This window comes from Haemaphysalis longicornis, unplaced genomic scaffold, assembly GCF_048455015.1.
Source record: "Haemaphysalis longicornis isolate Haplotype H1 unplaced genomic scaffold, Haemaphysalis longicornis Haplotype H1 scaffold_7, whole genome shotgun sequence".
NCBI lineage: Eukaryota > Metazoa > Arthropoda > Arachnida > Ixodida > Ixodidae > Haemaphysalis > Haemaphysalis longicornis.
The window spans coordinates 71,846,677-71,871,569 of NW_027526422.1; the positions used below are offsets into that span (position 1 = coordinate 71,846,677).

Below are 24,893 nucleotides of genomic sequence, written 5' to 3' on the forward strand. Positions count from 1 at the left end.
TTGATTTCCTAGTGTGGAATTGCTTTCCTGCTGCAACGGCTGATTGGGGCTATGGTTTTGTGACCAGTGAAATGAGCCTAGAGAATTCGACATGAATGCCGGCGGAGACCCTCGATGGAAGCATATTGACTGTAAAGCTTAGGAAAAATAACAAAATGGCCCCGCGTACGCCCATCCTCGACCAACCAGTCATTTGAGCCACCGTGGCTCAAATGACCGGCTGCGAAGAAGTAATATCTTACTCGCGACAGGGAACGCTTGGTTGATGAGAATTCTTGCTTTTTGTACAAATAAGAGCGAAAATTCTCATCGCATGAACTCCCTCTGTATATATATACCCTCGCACGGTCCCTGAGGCAGTGCATTAAGTGAAAAAACTCTGTTGAGGCGATCGATATTTATTTCCCCCGACGCTGCCTATTAAATAAACATCAAGGAAACAACAGAATCTTTGTTAAAGCAGTCTCTACAATCTTTATTGTTTGCAATCGAATGTATAGTTTCCAATTTGTGCTCCGTATTTGGCAATGTTTTCAGGCAGAACCCTCCACCCCCTTTTCATTTTCCGTTAGAATTTAAGTATAGACTCTGCCTTCGCCGCCTGTGTACCAAACAAATCGACCTGCCCCGTTTTTTACCAATGTTTTAGGCGCTTTCTGGAAAAGTATATTTTTGGTAACGTCAAAGGTCTGGTCAATAACTTGAGCTGGATGAAACACGACGACAACTGGTCCGACTGAAATATTAAACTCGCGATTTCCTGCTTGGTTTGCAGCAGGGTTTTTTAAGTCGATATTTTAACTCTCGCAAAAGTAATCTTGGGTGCGAGGCGATAAGAAAGAAAAGAAGAAAGAAATAGGAGCCATTCCACTCTGTGAAAGTGGACGACCAGTAACGCTGTATTGAATACACATTCCACTCATGGTTAGAAAATGTATAGCCGTGGACAAATTAAATGAAATATGAATTATGGACACAAAATAATAGCTCGCTAGTGGCATATTTAGAAAACACATTTTTACCTTTGTTACTGTAATAAATCCACGTGACAATTTCAATTGTACGGAAACAAATTCGCGCTATTTGCGCGTTTTGGTTCATATTTTCGTGTTCGCGTTTAATTTGTCCATGACTGTACACGTATTTATATTTCTTATCATTTGGTTATGGCAGTGAGTATGGCTTTGTGACTACTTGATGGAACTTGGAAGGACTAGAATTTCGTCATTGCAGACAAACAAGAGGCTGTCCGCTTCCCGCCAGTAAAAATGCACAACAGACGGGAATACCGTAGCGTTTACCACCTCACTGTGAACTACCTAATCATGAAAAGTAAATGAAACTCGGCGTACTGATAGACTCGCCTTTCGGTCAGTTGTCATATAAACTTTGTTGGAAAGTTTCAGTAAAACAAAAGTTACAGCCGTTTTTTTTTTTTTTTTGTAACAATAGTCCTCCCGTAGATGCACATGCTGAGAGCAGACAGGTATTCTGTAACGTTTACAACTTGACTGTGAACTGACTATGACGAATACATGAAACTCGGAGCAATGACAAGTTGTTTCAGCGGCCAGTTGTAGTGGAAATGATTTTTGTGAAGGTTTTCATAAAATGAGAGTTAGAGCCGTTTTCTGCAGAGCATTCTCGATGAAGTTGGTTTTGCTGCGAGGCGTTGTAGCTGTACAAAGCTCCGCTGTGGAAACCACGAACAAAACCTCTTATAATCATCATCATCATCATCATGTCTACACGCTCACCAAAGGGCAAAGGCCTCTCCTTTGCTGATAGCAGCTCACATGACGACGTGATAACATTCGCTGAGAACACCTCCCATGAATACGCCAATTAACCCTCGTCAGTACCTTAGGGTTAAAAGCGACAATGACAAAGCATGGTGCCCTGTCGTAACTTAACCTGCAAATCTTTCTCCAGATCGGCCCTGGTTTCGCTGGTGCGGTGATTTACGCCTCTATGCACCGCAAACACGCCTCAGTAAAGCCGCAGTGGGTTTCACGTGCTAGCAGGAATTTAGGCAACAACGAGACGGAAGCTTTGCTCGCTTCCGCGTTGCCACGTGCGGCTGCACAAATGTCGGAGCATCCATCACGCTCAACGCCCCCGCAACTCATCAAACATGCACCGCATACCGTGGACACTCGTGCAAGAGTCCTCTTGGGGCACTCGCCATTCATTTCTCATCACGCAGCTCGCGCACTGAACGCAAACTTCGTACATCACTCGAAGCGCGTGATCAAATATTTCAGCTACGGTTTGACGGCAGGGCCCATAACTCGAGACTCGTTGTCGTTGAATGATAAAGCATTTGCGCCGCCGCGCACATCGCTCTTGACTGCTCTCGGCTGCCGAAATGAACGCAGTAACCGATGGCCACCTAAGCCTTTCTGTCTCACTTAGTCTGCACTGTCTCTCGTGTGAGTTTTGCTAGAAAGATTCCCATTCGATATAAAATCGTGGCCTCATAGAAAATCGGTGAAACGACGTGTTTCTGTATGCTAGAACTTGTGTGCGTAACCAGATTAAGAGTGTGGTTTGCAGATGAATTCTCCGTTTCTCCATTATTTCTCGTGCGCAGATGTGGAAGAAGTCCGGCGCGTGGTTCTACCGCGGCCTGCCCAACTACATCGCTCCCGAAAAGAGCGAGGTGAGCTGCCGGTACGGGCCCGTGAGGAGCGCCAACCACAACGGCACCGAGGCCACCGCCACCGCGCTCGTCGGCCGAGGCTGGCACAGGGGTGAGTGAGCACGGACGGACGAGCCGCCAACGGTGGTGGCTGCTGCGAGTCGCTATGTGCGCTCTATAGGTTGTATCCACTGGCGAGGCACGCATGCAGGCAACCATGTGAGTACGCCGTCAGTCGTTACGTCGGACTCGGCGGGATGCGGCACTCTTCCGTGCTAAGCCCTTGGCATGTTTTGGACGTTTCAAACCCTACCCCACCGAGCGCAAAGTAATGACTCGACTACAATGTGAATGAGATTAATAACATCTTTGTTGACACCACCGTTGAGAATCGGGTTGAAACGGAGCAGACGACGCACGCCGGTGTTTTCTTTTTCTGCGACGTGCGGGCACCAGCCGCGCCATGTCCGTGGCGCTTCGGCCATGACCGTGGCCGTTTCCAGTGTTGCCAAGCGAAGAAACTGACCGCTAAACTTTTCAGTGAAGTACTGATGATTTCTTTTCGGGGGGGGGGGGGGGGCATGAGAGGAGAAAAAAGTAAAACAGAAACGCCAAAGCAAGGGATTTACACAAATTAAAAATACAACGGCACTTCAAGTGATACTCCACATTGATTTCCGATCGTTCCTTTTTTTTTCTCCACTAAGAATTGCAAAATGGTTGATCGTTGCTGTGAGAACATACATTGAAGCCACATGTGGTTGGTGCGTAGCTCATGAACTCAAAAACAATATTGGTGGTCGTTATTTGTTGACAGGCACAGTTATCCCCCCCCCCCCGTTCGCCAGTGGGGGAAATAATTGCATCTATTTAGTCAATATAATTTCATGGTAAGTGGTACAATTTGTGAGGCATGTGCTACATATTTATTGTGTGTGCAATTGACATCAGGATGACAATTTTCCACCCCCATCCTCCCTGCCTACCCAGTGTGGTATCAGTAACCTGAAGATGCCTGCTACTGGTTCAAAATATGTTCAGTTGTACTGATACATGCAGAACGTATTTGCGGTACGTTTATACATATTCGCAGGCAAGCGCTTTGCGATGCCAATAAATTTTGAGGATTTTTAGACCGGAGGTGGAAGAAGGTATGTAAATATTGTGGTTATCAACCATGTTTAATTAAGTAACGTGGTTGTTAACCGTGTTAAAGTTCGCCGTCATGTTTTCGAAGCTGCTGCGCTTAGCTGCCTTATGGTGCCTAACCCTAAACAAAATGTAAGCTCGTCGTGATCTCAAACGCAGGATGGGATCCTTCAACGCAAGAGGCAAGAACGTGGTTTGAGCTTGAAAACTTTTACTTATTAGGACAACGTGGACTGTGGGGACGGGTGGATGGACAGGCGCGCTTTTAGAGCTGTGGTAGAATCGCTGTATCTGGCTAAGGACGAAGACATGAATTTAGCTGATGCATTGAGGAAATTGAGGTATTTTCATTTCAGGCCTCCGAGCTTTTTTTTTTTTTTTTTTTTAATCAGACGCGGCACTACAAGAAAATATTCCTGACCCAGACGATGCGTTTAGAGACTCTCTGAGCTTACTTTTTAAGCTTGCGTACTCAGCAATTTCCCTCAAAAACTCGGCCCCCTAAAAAACTTCGCAGTATCGTTTCAAAACAGCGAAATTTCGCCTATAGCGATCTTTTACCTTGAATACTTTCTGCCTCACAACATTTTCCCCCTGATCTCTGCTATTGTGCAGTCAATTGTCAATCAGTTCGCCGCGTTTAAGCAATGCCAGACTTCTTTTTATTTAAATGTGTGTCGAACGTAAAGCAAGATTAATCATCATTGTTAACGGCGCAAGCGAATACAGCATGAATACTCAACCTCTCCAGAGTGATTAATCGCGAAAGTAGCGTTCTGTTCCAAAAAAGGCTGGACATGAACCCGTCAGGTGGCAATTGAGTGTGGTGCAGGGAGGTCATCAACTCAAGCTCTCCGGCGCTGCGCGTTGGTAAACCAACTAATGCCGCTCGCAAAATGCGACTGCCCTCCGCGCGAGCAGCGAACACCCCGCGATGCGGTTACAGCCCCTCCGCTTGTCAACGCAACAACATCAAAGGGGCAGCCAACCACCTCCTCTAACGAGCCACTTTCTGAGATGGCCCACAAGAGACGTCATCGCCTTCGTTGTTATTTTTGCTTTCATTTAGAGAGTGGTTGGCTCAAGCCCGACGCACCAGAGCGCCACGCTGCTTCCCTCAGGGATGACCTCGAGTTGGCCGTAAAAGCATGGCAGGACGCGTCGGTGTCTGGCGGCGCTGATTCATTTATTTAGGCGCCGAGGGAGCGCCACTGTCATCTATTAGGCCGCATTAGTGATATGTTTCGCGCCATTCGTTTCACGTTGCGGCGCTCTGAGAACGGTTAATAATGAAGACGTACTCGACAAGGAAACTATCGCGAAGCGCAGGGATGGAGAATTCATTCAATTACACTGTAATGCATAGTCCACAGAATAGTGCGAAGAAAGGGAACCGTGAAGGCGCCTGACGTTAGTCTGGCATTCGCAGGCGCGGACGTAACTGATTGGCCACCTCGTGAGCTTGACTTCTTGAAACATGCACACTCTCTTTGGAAAATTGAGGCGCTGAAATGTCCCTTCAAAAGAAGGGAGAGGGCAGGGGCTTAGCGTTCTAAAGCGCCTTCAAACCAACTAGCCAAGCAAGGCCTCCTAGTCAAGCTACACACTATTAAGGCAGTTGTACATGGTGGGAATTTCGCCTGCGAATTCGCAGCTACGCCACCGGTCGGGCGGTAAAACGATCTATTGTTGTTGCTGTTACGAACTGCCAAATGTGTGTAACAGTAGAACGTATTCTGCGAACGCCGCTTAGCATTTGGAAAATTGTCGCAGCAGTGAAAATAGAAAAGAAAACAAAGCGGAAAGATTCAAATGATTTGAAAACATTCATCAGTACGTTTAGCACCGCCAGAAAAAAAAATGAATTCCTATTGTTTAAAAAAAAAGAGGGAAAAAAGAAAGAAAATCCTACGCCATCTCCACTCACGTGAAACCTGGGGAGGGGCGAAGCATGCAATGTAAAAGTATTCTTGGCGCCTTGGCGTTTTTGCCAACGGAGATGAAACTGTTGGGGGGCACAGGTACACAGCTCTGCTGTAAAAGTCTCGTGTCTTTGAGAGAGAGAGGGAGAAAACTTTTATTGAGCGAATGGGGTTAGGGAAGCGTGGTGGCCGCCAATTGGAGGTCGGCGGCGACGACGGCAGCTCGTTCCACCAAGGCGGTCTGAACGCCCGGGTCGGAGCTACCTAGCGCACCCTCCTATTGCTCGTCACGGGCGATTATATAAAGGGAAGGGATTCGAAGGACAGGCCCACATAGAGTGGGGGAGTGTGGAGCGCTCGCCACATGCGTGTCTTTGAAGCACGAAGCGTTCTAGCGCGAGGCGTAGGAAAACGAGTGTCCCGGTGTTTTAGTACCGGGACTACATGAAACGACGACGACGACAGGAGACGCCGACTGCCTAACCCTCTGAGGGCCCTCGCCCCTGAAAAGTAGATCGTCTTGCCGCACGAGCTGAGCCGCAGCTGTGAATCGCAGACGAAATTCGCGAGAATTCGCTTCGCTTCGAAATTCGCTTCGGTAATGAGATGGAAGTGGCCGAGTTAAATCTTACTCTCAACTCTCTTCGCGGCCGGCATTGGAAGCCAGCTTAGGAGTTGAGCCAGATACACGCAGTTGTCCGACTTAGCAGCCAGCGAGCGTATAAAAAGTCACCCATGCCGTGCTCTCGCGCACATCACACCAATATGTTATGTATCACCAGCCGTCAACAACAGTGTCAGTCCTATTTAGCATATCCGAGGTAAAAGTGTGCGTAGTGTTGTAGTTTTCTGAGTGCTCCTTGAAGCCAATATGGTACGCAGCAATGCTTAGAGAGACCTGGCCATGGCTACAAACTTGTTTGGCTAATGTTGACTGGATTGGCGGTTTTTTTTTTTTTTTTTTTTTGCAGGTGCCCAGAACGAGAAAGAATTGAGCGACAGCTCGGAAGACGAATCCAAAGCGCCCCGCATCAACAGGAGAGTCATCTCAAGGAAGGCTCTCTACGACTCTAGTGAGTACGGCTGCTGAAAATGCGCTTACTGGACGATAACTTTCTGATGAGTTCTTCGGGCCTTTTATTGCCGCCTGTTTAGGAAGTGTCGGTAAAGCCTTGGAAATGTCTAGAAGCTGTAGATTCCCTTAAAATTATTTTTTTAGGTCTTCGCGTCTAGGGTTTGGACTCCGACCCAAGGTTCTCTTATAGATATACCCTATCTCTTTCTGGCTTGATGCAGTTTACTTAGCTGTTTAGCCGACTTCTAAAAAACTGGATAGGGCCGAAGTTTTTCGTTTGAAGGAAAGGGTAAACTCGAAGCGAAGTGCAAAAGCTTCCCGCGTTTTCTGTCGCCAGCATTGGAACTTGCCGCTTTAGTTTACGGCGACGGCTTTGAATACTGTTTACAGGGAGGGGGGGGCTTCTCCTTGCAATGCGCGGCGCCGTAGCGGGCGTTGGCGGAGCATGGAGCATAAAAATTTAGCTATACGGTGCGTAGTTTGAGCCTAGTGGAGAATTATAATCCCTAGCTTATACACAATAATTTATCCGCGTTGATGCTAACGCCATTTTCGTGTAATATATTAACTGGAAAAGCTCATAATGCTTTCATGCATTCCGTCAATGGCCCTGACTATTGTAGAACAGGTTTCAAATGAAAAAAAAAAAGCACTGTAATAGTGCTTTTTGTCCTCCACAACTTCGTTTTTTTATTATCCTCTTTTTAATTTTGTTTGTTGTCTCGGGGAGCAACTTCAGATCACGAGCTCAGCCAATGACGGAAGGACCCTCCTCCTTTCCCAACAGCGTGACATCCTCATTCGGAGACGAAATTCTAATCTCTACTGCAGAAAGACCTTTCCACACGCCCCCCCCCCCCTGTAATTAATGCGCCACCAACATGAGACCGTTCAATAGTAGGCATTCTCTTCGCAGTCGACGTTTAGCACGGCTTTCACGACTGCGAGAAATTCGAAAGCCGCGGCTGCTAATGCACTCGACCGACGCGAAATCAGCGGCCCGCGTCATTCGCTTTTCGTCCGCAGCGATTTTCGCGGGGTTCGTGCGCCGGACGGGGCGAAGGGTTTCGAAGTGCACGGTTAGCTGCCCGCAGACGGCGCCCGACGTTTGACGAGTGCCGCGCTCCTTTCGCGCCCCTCGAAACTTTGAGCCCATCGAAAGTCCGCCTTTTCCCGTGACCTCGCGACCTTTCGGGGCGTTAAAGGGGCTTCGAAACTGCCAGGACTCGGGGAATTACCAGCTCCCCACTAAGCGGATTAAGTCCGTTGGTGCTGTTAAGATCTAGGCGGGTGCGCTGGCTCCCGCTTAAGAGCTGCTGCGGGTGACGTGGAAGTCTAGCAGATGGGATGATCTTTAGGCGAGGTGTCTTGCAAATTATGTGCGTATCTGATGCTTTTTTTTGGACGAAAGAGGGAGCCGGGATGGATTTATGGGTAATCAGTCGCAGTTTCGACTTATTAGATGTATCTCTGTACAGCGTGGCACCGTCAGATGGCGTGAGCACCTAGTTAAAATAGACAGCGAAATGAGGGCGGCGGGGGAATTAACTCGTGACATTTTAAGTGTCAAGCTTGTTGAAGGTTATACAAGTCTGCTGAAAGGTTGTTGAGTTGAAAGGTTGTTGAAGGTTACATGAGAAATGTCGTTGGTAGAAGGAAAGAGACGGATAATCGTAAAGAAAATTGAAAGAAAATGAGAGGAATTAAGTGAGACCTGAAGCAAATTATTTATAAAGAGGAAAGTCGGGCGTTCGTATGATTCTCAGCAATATATCTACCCAAGTTGCAATGTGGGTAGGGATCTTGCCTTTTGTCCTATAGTTTAAGGCTTCATTATAAGCGTTCTGTCTCTCTCTCTGTCTCTCATACACACACAAGCACACATGCGGGCGCACACACGCACGCACATCACTGCTGCACTCGTGGTTTATGTTGAGACGTGTAGCTTCTGCAATCACTAACGCAGAGCTTTAGGTTGCGGATTCCACTCCTCATTTAAAGTGTGCTGTATCAAAAAAAAAAAAAAAAAAACTCGGTTTAGCTCACATTCCCGTGTTCCGGGATATTAAACTACATCATAATTATCAGAGAGAGCCCAGGGGTAAGCGTTCATCATTTAACCTCTCCCTGTCCCAAACGGGCATTCACACTGCGACGTTTCCGCACATCGCACTGTCGCATTTAATAGATAGCGTGGGACGTTTTCTTGCACCTCGGGTTATTGCTCTTGTTGATAATTATGGGTTCTTTTCTTAATCGGGGTGGTGGCAAACGCGGAAGTAACCTATCCGGCTTCGTGTTCGTAAATGTTGTTCTGGTCCTTTTTTTCCCGGTGTAGCGGACAGCGACTCATCGGCGAGCCCGCGGATGAGCGGATCGTTCCCACTCTCTCCGGACCAGGCGTCCGAGCGGACCAAGGCTGACGGTTCGTCAGACGTCCCCAGGACGGAACACGTGTCCGATCGTGAGTCATACATCATGAGTCATACATCACCTTCGATTCATCACGGGGCTCTGTTGTCGACGGCGACAGCCGAGAACTGCCGCGGAAGAACGAAAAAGGACGAGCGACACACCGATAGGGTAGCTTGTCCGCGCGTTTATTAAGGTCATGGCGTACAAAAGTGACCGGCGTCGTTCCGTGGACTCAAGAGGGAGAGGGTGAAATGAGCGGGAGAGGAGGAGGGAAGCAGAGGGTAACTCATGCAGAGCAACACCGACTAGATTTGTGCAGAGGCGAGTGACGTCTGCCTCGACAACCATCACGCGCGCGTTGTGACGTCAAACACGGGGAGCGCCCCGCTGCCAGCCAGTTGCTTGGGCACACGCGTTACGTACTGGTAGCGCAAATTAATACATATATGGTACAATGGAGCGCGAAAAGAGTGCATGGCCGAGTAAGCGGCAGAAGAGGATGAAATGGGAACGACGGAATGCCGAGAATGCTAAACAACGAATGGCGGTCAAGGCTGTCGCTAAGCCAACAAAGGTGACCAGTGACCACAAAGACAGAGGAAAACGCAAACAATGGTTCGCAGGGTGCGCGATCGAGCGGCTCGTAAAAGGCGTGCGAGAAGCGCTGAGTTGCGAGCTTCTGGAGCTTGGGCGTACTCATCGGGCGATCCTGAAGTTCGCTAGGCTGGCAATTTACTGTACGAAGACCCACACGAGTACTTGAGCATGCAATGTTTCTGCATTCCTATGGATCTACCCATGGATCTTATTTTAGTTTTAAAGCAAAGCTTTAGTGTCCTCGCTGATGTGTTTGTACTCCTATACGCCCTGCAGGAAAGCCAACTTTCTCTGAAGCGTGGACACGCAGTGGTTAAGGAAGTCTAGAAGGCTAGCGATGAAATACGGAAAAAACAGTGGAGAATACAAAACAGCCAAGGTAACCAAGAAAGAGGCAAGGCAGATAGAAACGGATAAATGGAAAGAAAAAATGGAAGCTAAAACGTCGTTAGAGATGTACAGGGTGGAGAAATTGGACATCAGAAAGGAAAATTTCTACGATAATTCCCAGGGCAGTGCTTTGCTTTTTGAGTCTAGAGCAGGTTGCTTGCGAACTAAGAGCTTTGCGGGGAAGTATTCAGAAAATGATGGGGTACGCGTGGTCTGCGGAAAAGAAACAGAAACTATGCGGCCCATAGTGTTAGAATGCGAGGGTATCCATCCAAATCTACATGAGGGAAATATTCGGCTTCCAGAAGCCCTATAGGATTTAAGGGTAGCACAGAGGAAGTCAACTTCAAGGCTGTCGAGGTGACGAAACGAAGATGAGAATGCTGGTGGACGAAAAGCAGAGAGGGGAATATTGGCTAGGACAGTTACCACCTGTTATGTATCATCTTGATGAAACAGCGTAAAAAACGGGGACACTAGGAGAGAAACACGACAGGACGACGCTGTTTTGGGCGAGTTGGTACTGGTTATGTATCATCTTGACGAAACAGCGTAAAAAAACGGGGACACTAGGAGGGGGGACAGCGTCGTCCTGTCGTGTTTCTCTCCTAGTGTCCCCGTTTTTTACGCTGTTTCGTCAAGATGATACATAACCAGTACCAACTCGCCCAAATGTTGATCCTTCTGCGTTACCACCTGTAACAGGAAAAAAAAAAGCATTTTGTGCCTAATAAGCTTTTTTGTGCCTGCACTAAGCTGAGCTAGTATTAAACCAAGAGCGTAAAACATGGGTATATTCGTCCTTTTTGGTAAGATGGCATGTCAGCACCCCGCTACAAAGGGTAAATCAATAGCAATCATCAATCATCGATGATAAATCGATCGTGGGTTAAGTGAAAGAAGTGCCTCGCATTATGAAGCCGGCGTCTATCCGACTGCTCCATTTCGACATGGTCGAAGCGAACGCCAAGTGGCAGGTAGCGATTCGCGCCGTGCACCCCCGAACCCAAAAGTTAGGCCTACGAAGTGCACACAGGAGATTTGCTGTGGGTATTCTGGATTACCCAAACTAGGCAGAGCTTAGAAGCTTGCCGAACGAGCTATTTGCGCTTAAATTTAGGCCGCATTTTTTTTAAAGCCGTAAGAATGTTGGTACAAACAGTGGAAGTTACGAAAGCACACGTAAACATAGAAGTACCGATGCGTACTACTGTTGGTACTGCGCGCACTATGCTTGGTTTAGCTGCACAGGACTGCGGGGCTTTGGGGTTGTCTCAGATTGGGGTTGTCTACTGGCCAATTGACACAAGCGACGGTGTCTTAAGTGGCCATATTTGTCGAGCGAGCACTGTGTTTCACGAAACGATTATTTTCTCCCTGCACAAAAACAAGCCAGGTTTAAATACGGCCAAAAACAAATCAAAGGCAAAAAACGGCTTACCACGGTATGGTGGCGCCATCTAGGTTCACTAACGGTAAGCAAGGCTTCCCGATCGGCTGTACAGCGGTCGCTTCCTGTGATGTCATTGCAGACCACGAAAACGCACTATTTAGCGGGAAAATCACTATTTTAACTTAAATTGAATTATTTCTCGGTGAATAAAGTATCGTTGGCATTCGGACAAGAGCTGGGGGCACTATAAAACACGAAATCTTTCGAATAACACAAACTTGTATTTTGTCAACGCTCCTTTTACGACCCGGTGAGCTCCGAAGGTGCGGCAGCAACGCCTTCCAGTTGAGCATGCATCTCTAATGTCACGGAATGCGGTCAGTCACTGTGTACGCCTCCGCTCGGCCTTCGCCACAGCATGAACGGATACTTGCTCGCTAGAAACGGTGTTAGGAGGTTCATCCGGCTCCTTTCTGCAGCCAACAGGAGTATGATCGGGTCATCACGATTCCTAAAGCATTGGTAATACGCGATCACTGATGACGTCGAACGCCATGGACGTGTTTCACGGAACCGAAACCGAAACGGGTTCGAATGACTTACTAAAAATGGACCGCAGGAACTACGTTTCGGCACATGTGCTTGTTGCAAGTAGTAGTAATTTTTTTCCTAACGACAACAAAACATTGGGACAAGCGCATGTGCATATGCATGGACTTCAAAATCTTTGACGTCGTCAAATCACATCGCAAGGAGAGTTCGTGTCATTTCGCGTCACTGCTGTAGTTGTTGGGGCCGCCGCAGACGGCGCACGGTATTTTTTCTTCTTTCAGGCCTTATTATAATTAAATACACCTTTAGCGACCGGATAAATGTGACAAGCATGTTTGTTTGAGTCTACCTATGCAATGCAAACACACACAGAAGTCTGACAAATTCACTTCAGTGACCCTTGAAATGGCCCTTAATTGAGCTGAAAAAAAAAACCTGCGTCCGGAGTCCGCAACACGAAAACGGCTCCTCCGGTGGCGTTCCAATCCGCGAGGTGTTTGTAGCACTGATAAAAAACACATTTGAGTTCGCGTGGGATTTCAGTTCAGGTCTCTAGGGGAGGAGCTCAGTACGGTACCACTGCGCTATCTCGGCACGTGATGACACGTGATTGCAGGTATTACGAGTGAATTAATGATATATTAGTGATTTAAAGGAAGAGTCAGTGAGGTAGGATTAAGGTGGATCAAGGTGAATTAAAATAAATTAAGGAGTAATAAGTGATTGATAGCGATTATTAGTAAAATTGGATTAGGCTGGGTAAAGATATGTTTAAGTGGATTAGGGTGGAATAAGACGAACTAAGGTAGTTTAAAGTAGATTAAGATGCGCTAAAGACAGTACAAGAGGGTGCCTACCGTGTCGACGGAAGGACGTGTATATAAAATTCCCCGCATTTCCCCGAGGGGAAGAATGTGAAAGTGCGAATGCACGAGTTGAATTTGCGCGGTTCGGTAATGTTCGCGAAAGAGAGATCACACACACACACACAACTACAAAGAAAGAAAGATGCATTTATTCACAGACACCTATTTGTGTTGTCGTTGTACTTGATTGGTAGAGCGGATCTCAGCTTTGAAATTTCGTGTCAGTACTCCTTTAAGCAGGTGCATTAGCCCTTCTCACGCCCGATTCTTGGCCAATCCCCCACGTGGGTATGTGCCATGTCAGCGGCTAGGCAGCGCGCGCCCATCTCCCCCCGTTGCCAGGGAAGACGAGGAGATTCCTGGCCAATCCCCCACGTGGGTATGTGCTATGTCAGCGGCCAGGCTGCGCGCGCCCATCTCCACGTGCGCGGACATCGCCGGTGGACGCAGGTTCAGGGTCGCTTAAGAAGTGCATTGCACTTAAAAGGCACCCATCACAGTTGTGCGCCAGGCTTAAGTGCCCCGACTAATAATCTTGTTATGTGTCAGGCTGCGTTGGCTCCTTTCATTAAACGCCTGTTCAATCAACCAGTCAATCAATTGTTAGGCTCGTCAATCAACTCGGAATTTTGCGAAGTGAAGTGAATGTGCGCAGCTGCCGCTGATAACGTACCCTGTTTGGTCGTATAATACGGAAGAATTAAGGGCAAACAAACAAAGACTGCAATAATAATCCCGCTGCGCACGATTGAAGGCACTACAAGTGGGTTTAACGCGTTCGCGACATTATTCTAGGAGCTTGAATGCAGCGGCGTCGTCAGTTCCGCAAGGCTTGCCTCGCGAAGAAATTTCCCTTAGCCTTCTTGATCCGCCTAAGTTGGAAACGCTGGGCTCCTCGTGAATAGGCAACCTTGGGGAAACTTGAAAGCCAGAGCCGAGAGCAGCGGAAGCCGATTAGTTGAGCGATGTTTACGACACGTGTTGCGGAACAAAGCCCCTTTCGGAGACCGCGGTAATGCCGCGGTATTTGGAAGCGGATGTTTCAGACTTTACTCCATGAATGCATACCGTAGCCAAGGTATTTCGATGGCACGAAGGTTATAAAATTGTAGTAGCTGCGCCTACCTCTCAACCCTGAGCTGAGAGAGAGAGAGAAACATCTTTAATGAACAATTGAGGTCAGCCAGGCGGGGCGCCCGACTTGCTACACCAAATGGGGGTGAAGGTGTGATGAAGAATTATGAAAACTCTTACTTACACATGAATACTCAAACACACAGACGCACACAAGAAGCACACACACAATCAGGCGATATAGTCATTTGTCTGAGAGTTCGTAGCTCACTGACAAGTCCAGTGCTCCGGAGGAACGTTAGGAGCACTGTTGTTGCGCGACTTGCCATGGCGGTTGTAAGCCAGGGCCCAAGGAGGTGACTCGAAGAGATCTGGGCGGACGCGGGCAGGCCCAGAGAAAGCTTTGCCGTGGTACGCTCAAGTTCGTAGCGAGGACATGCGCAGAGAACGTGTTTCAGGTCCTGTACAGGTAGGGCACAGGTACAGGTAGGGCACAGAGGTGAGGAAACTCGACGTAGTTTAAAAAGGAAATGCTTAGTGTACGCCACATTCAGTCGTATTCGATGCAGGACAGCTTCATTTCGCTTGCACAGACCGCTTGGCATCCGAAATCGACACTCTGGGTCTATTGTGTGCAACGGATCGTAGGTATTATTTGGGTCGGTCCACAGCAATTGCTGAGAACTCTTGGCAAGCGATGACGCCAGAGTCGCTCCGTCTCGCCTTGTGAAAGGCACTGGCGTAATAATTGGGCTAGAATGCGCTGATGCAGCAGCTCTGTCGGCTTCGTCGTTGCCAGCCACACCGCAGTGAGATGGAAGCCACTGCAGAACAACGACGTGGTGGTTGTTTATTGCCTGCGTGTGCAGGCCATTAATTTCTTGAGCAAGCTGCTCTTGTGGCAGCACCATGAGGTGCTGAAGGGCTGCTCGAGAGTCGGTGAAGATTGCCCATGCCTGAACTTGAGCAGTTAAAATGTGTTCCAATGCAGCACGTAGGGCCGTGAGTTCAGTAACCATCGACAAAGATTTGTGACCTATTTTTGCGGTAATTTTTGTGTGGGTTGATGGGATTCATATTCCGATGGCAGATGACGTATCCATCACTGATCCATCCGTGAAAATGTGAGTGTAATTTTGGTAGGTAGTAGCAATGTGCTCCAATGAAAAGAATTTAAGAGCAGGCAGAGGCAACTTAGCTTTGCTCTGGAAGCCGGGAACGGTTAATGTTATTTTCCAGGAGGCAAATATCCATGGTGGCTGGGTATGCTCTGGTGGGCTCTGATACACTGCTGGTAATAAGGCACGTACCTCGGCTTCCGAGTCACAAGCCAGCGGATGGTCGACAGTCCTGGTCACAAACCGCAAGCGTGCACGAAGGAGTTCTTGCTGGCAGAGAACCGTTGGAGAGAGGCGCCTACTCTCCCTGAGAGTCCCAAGGGTTGAAGTATTTTTAGGTACCCCAAGGCACACACGAAGCACTTTCGCTTGTAAGCCTTCTAGTAGCCGTGAGTTCGTTTTTGTGAGAGGCTCGAGGGCAGGCAAGCTGTAGCGAAGCAATCCCTCGCAGAGTGCATTGTAGAGCTTGATGAGAGACTCCACCGAGCAACCTCCCGCACTGCTGGAGATCATGCGGAAGATCGATGCGTACGCCTCAAGGTTGGGCCTCAGTTGTCGTATATGTGGGGACCACGTCATGTTCCTGTCAAAAGTCACTCCTAGAAATTTGTGGCTGTCAACGTAAGATATAGGAACGCCTCCGAGTTCAGGAAGATACCGGGAGATATCACGCCTGGTGAAAGCTATCGCAGCAGACTTCTCCGCCTATATTTCGAGGCCACGTGCTGCCAGAAAGGTTGCCATTGAGTTAATGGCCCCTTGAAGCCTTGCGCGCAAAATCCGCCGGTTGCTTCCTGAGCACCAAATGCATATATCATCAGCATAAAGAGAAATTTGAACCGATGGCGGCAAGCACTGCTTGATTCCAATTAGGGAAATGTTAAACAACGTCGGGCTTAAAATTCCTCCCTGAGCTGATGAGCTACCTTGTGCCATAGGGCACAAAAATAAAGTGGAACGTTCTCAAAAGCGCATGTGATCTCTTTTAATGAGTAGCTCATTCCTTTCCGAGTACCCGCCCCCACCCCAAGCTCCAACCGTGAAACGCCCTACATTCGCACAAAAATGCATAACGGGTGAACTTAACACATTTAATGGTTAGACAGTTAGAACCAGATATCAAGAAGTCACCGGAAACCACGAATTATTTCGTTAAATCGAAAACTTCGTAAAATCGGGACTGTTATTTTACAAGCAGTTGGTTCCATACATTTGCTCTCTAAAGGCAGGCGCATCCCAGCGCGTATATTTGGACATCGTGATTGCGGCGGCTGCGGCGCTCGAATGCCGGAAATTGACCAATGTACTAGGCGTCCGCGGTGAAAATAACAACAACAAATGCTAGCGCTTCTGGAGGAAAATTTACTTCCTTCCAAAAAAAAAAGCCAGTGATTTTCGCCTGCGTGCGCTTCGGTAGGAATGGGCAGACAGACCTTTCGCTTTCGTGCCAGGAAAGCGCGTTCAACGCGTCCTCGGTTCTTTCGTGAGCCCCAGCAAAGCGCCTGGGCAAGTCAGTAACGTCCATCACCTGTAATGGAGCGGGCACAGGAGCTTCAGCATGCACTGGATCGTCAGCATCCTCTGGCACCTCTTGTGCGCCGGAAATTAACTGTAAAAGTTCTGGGACCGTCGAGTTTATCGCGTTGAGCTCTGTAAAAACAAAACTAGACGCCTCGTTTTTTTTTTTTTTTTTCCTGGCGTGGCAAAATAACCTTCGTGGCGTTCTGACGAAATACATTGGAAATTTATTCCGCTTTGGATGTGTCTATGTCTCGAAATACTTCGTTAAATCGGGAATGGCGCTTAATGTATTTCGTTAGTTCGAGTTCATAAAAGCATTGAGCCGTATAGACACCTGCCGGGGAATCCGAATTTGTTCGTTAGATCGGGAAATTCGTAATATCGGGTTTCATTTGATCGAGTTTTGAGAGCAACAGCATAAATTTATTTATTTATGATGATTGCCGGACGGCAATATTAAAAACCGAAAATACAAAAACGGAACGACTAAAAGAATTTGCAAAAATGATCTAATAAAATTAAGAAAATACATACATACAGTTCCCGCACAAAACAAAGGAAACGCGAATAAAAAGAACTGTTAGGAAGACATGCACATGTTCAAAAAATGCATAATTGAGGAAGTTATGGCACTTAATCACTGTAATAGCGTAAATGTGCATAATTAGCGAAAAGAAACAAAGAGAAACCATAAAATAATAAATAATAAAATAACCTAACGCTTTTGCCCAGTGATAGCCCAACCTGACTATAAAAACTTGAAATGGAGAGAAGTGACAATTCTCTAGACAATTCTCTAGACAATTCTCTGAAGTGACAATTCTCTAGACAATTCTCTAGACAATTCTCTGAATTTCTGCCCATTTTTTTTGTCTTGGTAGCGTGCTTTGGAGGATTTTAAACTCTCCCAGTTTTTTGTCTGAGCAGGAATCGAATAGTATTAGAGGCCTCGGCGCTTGTGTAAGTTTTCCAAGCTCATGTAAACGAGAGCTTGGAAGGGGGGTAGTTGGTTTTTCAACTGCAAACATTGCTGGCGCTAAGCTAACAGGCGAAGTTAAACAAGAGCGCTTAAGTCGTGTTGTGTTTAAGTTCCAGTGTGTTAGCTGAGCGCCAGCCATGTTTGCTATCATATAAACAAAATCAGGGACATATAGGGACGCCGAAGCAAGTTGCAAACATTGGGTTATACTTTTGTTTTTAATGTTTCTGTGTGATGTCTGTCTTTATTTACCTTTATTTATTTACGGTCCTAGCTGTGGGGGTACCTCGGCAGAGAATGCTACGCATTAAGAGCGTTCACATAGGCGCCGATAATGAAATAGGAATTAAAAATAGGCATTTATGGCATTTAGAGCGCGCAACCGCCTCTGTGGACGAAGCGAAATAAAGCAATGAATCGGGGCCCAAACCCGAGCCGCAGCGCGAGCGCGCAGGGGTTTGTAACCACAGCGGACTGACAGATCCGCGGCTTTTACGGGCCCCAACTACGTATGTAGTACCCGCGAATGTATGATGCGAGCTAATCAACACAGCCGCTGCTAGAACCGGCGCGCTGCCTCTTTTGTATACGCTAATGTGATGAAAACAACAAAAAAAGAACAATTAACACCGCGAATGCCGTGCGCATGCAGGCCTCAAACGCCCGCGTATTCCGCGTGGCGAGTCGGACGGAGAGGAATCGGCGGCGACAGGCAAAGCCACCTAGAGAAGGTTAAACCCTCTCTAGGTGGCGTTGCGACGGGACGACCGAAATAATGAGAGAGGGAGGGATGGCGGGAAAAAGGAGGAAGCGAACAAAGAGGGAAAAAAAAAAAAGAAAAAAAGTTGTGTACATTAGACGAAGGTGTCACGTAATCTGGCTACCACCTGCCGCCGCTTTTTTATCGGGGAGGGCATTTCTGGTCTGGCAACCGTGGTAGCCCGCATAAATACGACGGGAAAATTTGCGGGTACGCCAGCCGAAATGCTACCAACGTTGGTTTGGACGAAGTGTTATTCCGTGATACAAATATCGGCTCCTTCGATCGGATATATCACCAGTCTCTTTTGACTTGAAATAGCTGACTTGAACCCCATAACGTGGGGGTGCTCCAGACGGTCCCCAGACTTGAACGGCAAAGCTGTTGTAGGTGATCATTGACGGACACAAAGCTGAGTTTTAGTATCGTTGCGGTGTCGTGGTTGAAGTCGGCGGCATGCCCTTTCAATGACCTTATGTTGAGCGAGGCCAGAGTGAGCTCGTCGTTTTCGACGACGTTTTCGCACGCCACTCTCTAAGCGTGACTTATCGTCTCTAGCGGATGCTTTGCACGCAGAGCCTCTCGAAGCGCGGCCTCTTCCTTGGACGAGCGAACTATCCGCGGCCGGGCCATGTGGAGTCAAATATCACCTACAGCAGCTTCGACATTCAAGTCGCGGCTCTTCTACGGTACAGAGCGCATGCGCACGACGACACGAGGACGAACGAGGAAGGGGCATGCGCTATGACGTGTCTTTCTCGTTCCGAGGGACTGTTGCCACGATTACGGCGAACGCTGGAGTTTTTTTGTGTGGCCAGAGTTAGCCAATCTTTTTAAGTGGGTAAGCCTAGCTTGACGAACGTGCGCTCCAGGCACACGTGCACGAACGCTCGGCCTTCTCTTGGTATTTTTCAAACTGCGGACACCATACACAAACGATTTGCTGGACAGCTTCGCTGTTGATAACTACGCTTGAGCAGTAAGAAGCCGCCATGCGCAGCTCGATGCCTGCAACCCAAGACGAATTCCTCGACCATGGGCGGAGAACGTTACAGCAGCTTCCGACGTATAGGCTGTTTCCGGCCATCCCCCGCTGATTTTTGTCTAACTGACAATAACAATGTTCTGAGGGGGGGGGGGGGGGGGGGGTATGATATGGAATGTGCGCGTTAACGGCACATGGGCTGCCAAGGTTAAAGAGCGCGAAAACTGTATGCAGTAATCCTTTACTGTCACTTAGTGGCTAAAATTTGTATGGTACTATTACTAAAATAGCCTAATATATATGGGTGTAAATGGCCTAAACTAAATTAAATATGAAGATGGGCATAACGTTGAATAAAGTAACAATGAAGTGTGCATACATTAGTCCGGTACGTCCGTCAGTACTGGCAGAGCCGGGAGATGTGTGCGATACGAGATGAGATTTAAAAAAAAAACGACTTCTGCGAGATGGACTAAAAGACGTTTGTTTGTGAGCGTTGCTTGGTCGTCTAGAAATAAAGAAGGATGAAGTGAAATTCCCCACGTATATATGTCGGGGCAGACCGTCTAAGGCACTGCATTCAATTAATATATGGAGGGCTGAAAGCCGTTCTCCACATCTGCTGCAAACTAGGGGTAATGTACCGGCATGGAGATACCCTAGTGAAACGTTCCGTATATACGGAATTATGGGAATATGGAATACCTAAGAATTATTGCGCACCCATCTGTAAGTAATGCAGATAACAGATCGAAAAACAAAAGAATCAGCTGAAATGTCAGAACAGAAATGTTTGAGACAGTTTTCGTCTTTCTGTTCTAATTAAAGCGCGAAATATAGCATTATATGTTTTTCGGATGTTTTTCGTATACTCCGTATACATACGGAATTCATACGGACCATGATTTCGCGTTTGTGGCGGTCGTACAAAGATAAAACCGGTGTCACCATTTTAACGTAATACCATTTGTCGCGACACATATCCCTGTTTTCATTCAGCGGTGTGTCGGCAAAGGTAAAAAAACTGTGGTTGATTCCTTTGTCATAGCAATCGGTAAAACACGAAAGTGAAATGTGCAGCGAAATCTGCAGCTGAACATGATTTGATGGTCGGCGGCTGTCTTGTGTGTCTGCTTGGTGAGAGATGTCCTGCTGGTGGGTCACTTCGGCAAAACTGTACTGGTGTCATTTTCGTGACGGATATGACGTCAGTGAAATCTTGGTGTATCCCGGCATGAAACACTATCGCTTTAAAATATAAAACCCGAAAACGAACAACCCTAGGCATAACGTTCTCTTTAGTACTAAAGGTTGCTTCCCCGCAAGAAGACCGTGTGCGCAGGGGTGCACCCTTTACAGGCCGCTTGCTTCGTTGTAATGACGTCACTTCCGTGACGGATATGACGTCAGCGAAATTTTTGTGAATCCGGGAATCAAACACTTTCGTGTTAAAAAAATCGTATTCTTATAATTCCGTATGGAGGGAACTTTTTAACAGGGTATGAATGTGCGTGTGTGTGGTATTTGTTCGCCGACGACGCAGTTGCGCCCAGTCGACACTCACCGACGCCGAGCGTGCGCTCCCAGCAGCACTCGGACATGGCCCCGTGGAAACAGCGCCAGCTCCAGAGAGAGAGGGACGCAGCAGCCGCAGCCGCTTCGGCCACCGCCGAAGACGAGGACAGCGATGACGCCAGCACGACGGCGCCACGTTTCTCGCCATACCTCGTAGAGGTCGGTGCTCGTCGTAGACGCATCCACAGCTCGACGCATATTAGCGCGCCCTAACAATGCCGCGAAAACGAAACCTCTGATTTTAGAATTTGTTTAAAATTTGGGAGTTATGCAAATCGTGCCAAAGGACTGTTCATCTGGTGCGAGTGAGCGTACTTTTCGTCGACTGCGGCCGTCAGTTCAGAAAAGGTGCATGTCTGGGTCAATGTAGGAGAACACGCCATACCAGGCAGCCATACCTATCGCAGTTTTCTTATAATAAGCGGGAAGAAACTGAAATACTGGTTAACGTGCTTTAGTTCCTTGAGGAGCTCCTAGGACTGTTTGAGTCTGTTTAAGGTTCGTGTGGTTGTGCGAACACGGTTTCAAAATTGTGTCAAGCTGTTAACGAGCGTTAGGGTGGTGGAGGAAAGGAGGTGGCGCCTGTGTATGTGCGTGAGTGAGCATGTACGTCGTATGGGTTCATTATTGCTCGTATTACACTAACCACAGGCTTTCAATAAGCAGGTCTTGTTGTCCGGGAGGCGGGTGCACGATTTAGAAAAAATTAAAGAGCGCCTGTACTGTGTTCACCTATTTTCGTCTTTCGTCTAGTTTGCACTCTTTGTTTTCGATAACCATCGCCCCTCGTGCTTCATCTACCTTCACTAGCCATATGTTCATTCCTGGATAAATCCCCGCGTCAAGAGATCTTTCCTTTTTCGTTGTGGCTTCTGCGCAGGACCGATCAGCTGACAGCCTGGGCAGCATCGGCGGCACGGGCCGCTACGTGAGCGCCCACCCTCCGCGCTCTTCGAGGCGCGAGCTGCTCGACGTGGACGCGGACGACCTGAGCAGCAATAGCGGCCGCGCCGACTCAAGTAAGCCCAAGAGCAAGAGCTTCATCCGCAGGCTAAGGCTCACCACCAGGTAGTAGCGGCAAGCAGGTGCTCCTGCCCCTTCCGACGGGGTTGCGTGTACAAACCAGCCTGGTGTTTTCGCCCGCTGAAAACAGGTTGGGCCGCTTACCCGCGTGCCGGTTATAAGCGGCCTCCCTTATTGCCCAAACAGCCGGTCTGCAGTGGAGGGTTCCATCCCAGCCGGCCTGCGCAGTCCCTGTTTAATACTCCGCTTTCGAGGAAAACCTTCCACCCTCTAAAGAACAGTCTCCGCTGCTCCCCTTATTCTCATATGCGCTGTAGCGTTGGGCTTAGTTGTGTAAGTATAGACGCCTTGTAGTTTTCGCGTGAAAGTTGCAGTTTTGTTGCAAGCAGGAGGACGCGTTAAGCACAGAGAAGGGTGGCATTTCCGCTAATAAATTTTACTTTCAAGCGACGTGATGCCACTGGTGTACCGTTGCAGACGAAAAGGCCTTACATGACATACCGGTTTCCTTGTCTTCTATAGTCTAACCGTTCTGGCCCAGCAAAGACCACTAAGTAAGAGCGGCATGCAGTTCACCAAATTAAGCTCGCAGAACGAGCACCCCAGTTTACGTAAACCGCATGTGGCGAAGTCCTCAGATCGGTTGTGCAAGAGTTATTCTGGAAACATTAAACAATGCATAATCTTAAGTCTGCAGGCATGTATGATCATTGGAAAGGAAATGTTAATAATTTTAGTTTCATCATAATTTCACTTGGGTGCAAGGTTATATAGTAGCTAAATGTTTTTTCCCACTTTCTAAACATAGAAAAAGCTTGCAAGGTGCTTTAGGGATTCAAATCAAGAAAGTGGTGTGACGGTGGACTGGATTACAACTCCTGCGCTTTCTTAAAATTCGGCATGCAATGGTTTGTTGTTTTCGGGCAGGAAATACAGCTCGCAACAACAAAGGTACGAAAGTCCGGATGTGCCACAGAGGGTGGGGTATTTGAGTAACCAGCGGTGACCCTATGGCACTACCTGTAGGCTAAGCCGAGTGGCCCAAATATGAATGCACGTCAAGTCAATAAATATCACACTGGTAGCGATTCGTTGTTGAATGGAAATTGTAAAATTAGATTTTTAATTTCCGATAAGATTAGCTGGGAGTTAGAAAAGCGTGTTTCATAAAGCCGCCAAATTCTGGACACCCTTGAGCTGATGTTTAGGCGCTGACAATGGGCTTTTCGCGATGAAGGTATTTATTTTATTACCTGCCCTGTATCTCCCCCCGCTCCTAGCCAGGACTAGAATGAAACGGTAAGGCTTCCAAGTGGAACCTTTCACTGCAGACTAGCGATTTCTCAACCTGTTGTCTTGTCCTTTTGAGTAGCCGTATCGGGCCCACTAGAGGCGTTTTGCAGTGTGTCAATTCACTTGTTCCCTTTAAAACCAAGTTGCACAGACTCTGATAGGGATTGACCGAATAGCGATTTTCACTGCATCAGAACGTGACAGAGTACATGTACTCTCACATAGCACCACTGTTTGTCTTAACTATATCTGAACGTATGCGCAAAGCCAAAGCTCACTTTGTGTGATTCTACTGTGCCTGCACGAGCTGGGTATATTAAGCATACATGACCACTCGTTTTATGGTAGTGTATTTAAATACGCTATTTCAACAGTCATATGCAGACGCCTTGTGCTTGTGCCACACTTGTCGGAACTTATGGAATGAGGAGGCTTGAACAGAGCTCGTTGTGTAAAAGTATTTAGATAGTAGACGACTCATCACTACACGCACTTATGCAAGTTAGCGCAGTTTTTTGCTGCCTGGAAACCCACTGTTGTAAACCATCTGTAAGCCCTTAGCCCAACGTTGCCTTAGTCACTGACTTGTTGAAGTATGCTCGTTCTTTCCCCCAGGAAAACACGAGGAAAAAGATTGTAAACTGATCTTGAACGACTTGTCACGTCATCTACAGAGATTCTGTCACTTATTACTCGTATTACAATGCACATTTGGACTGCGCCGGATCGTACGCCAGGATTTGTAATCATGTTAAGAATTTGGTGATGTATGGTCGACACGGTATGTTCGAAACTTAAACATTTCAATGCACAAAAAAACATCGTTTGACGCAACTTTTGGTGACAGCGTATAGCCCCAACAGACTGCGTGGAATTAACAATTCAGGATTGGGATGACCCTGCAAACGAGAACTGATGCGCAAAACAAGACGTTGTAAGCCAACTGTAATCCTAAACTTTGCACACAGAAGTTGTATTGTATGGTGTGACGCTATTTATTGTGTACATTTGCGTGCTTGTCTGTACCCCGCTTTAGGCATGGTTTTGTAACTAGCATTGTGTATTTTACTTTCTGCTTTATGCCTGCTGCACGTAAAAGAACCAAGGCGCTTTGATGTGTATGGTTTACTTTTATGTTATGTCGGCTGTTTGTTGTATAGCCGTTATTGATGACACAGTGAAGCATTGCATGACCTTTGACGTCTTTGCGCGCTTTTGTGGCTGTGCATCCTCGTTGCCTTTCTTCTGCCTACGCGAGTTGCAGGGATTAACAGAACAAGAAGAAACATTCTTTCAATGCTTCGTTAAGTGCCAAAATACGACATTGTTATCTTGGAATGCTGTGCTCAATTCAGTAGCTTAATGTAAGACTTAATGCAGCTCAACTACATCATAATTAGTAGACTATTAAAATAGAATAAGAACCTTGTTTTTTTCATGCTTGAACCCCTTATAGGGACGTAAATAATATGGATGCAATGCTCGTTGTAACGTCCTCGTACCCCCTTCCCCCCCAAAGAGAAACCACCTGCGCCAATGATAGTCACTTTTCCATAAGAAATGCG

At 47.5% G+C, this 24,893-nt stretch overlaps 1 protein-coding gene across 2 annotated transcripts in view; it reads left to right on the top strand.

Annotated features, from left to right (window-relative positions):
- Positions 1–24,893, top strand: part of Rph (Rabphilin) — a 134,903-nt gene that overhangs the window by 77,696 nt on the left and 32,314 nt on the right. For both annotated transcript variants that reach the window (XM_077677770.1, XM_077677771.1), the window contains exons 6-10: positions 2,594–2,753; positions 6,684–6,785; positions 9,126–9,251; positions 20,981–21,171; positions 21,893–22,031. In XM_077677770.1, the coding sequence (XP_077533896.1) occupies positions 2,594–2,753; positions 6,684–6,785; positions 9,126–9,251; positions 20,981–21,171; positions 21,893–22,031 (718 nt within the window). The remainder of the gene's footprint in view (positions 1–2,593; positions 2,754–6,683; positions 6,786–9,125; positions 9,252–20,980; positions 21,172–21,892; positions 22,032–24,893) is intronic.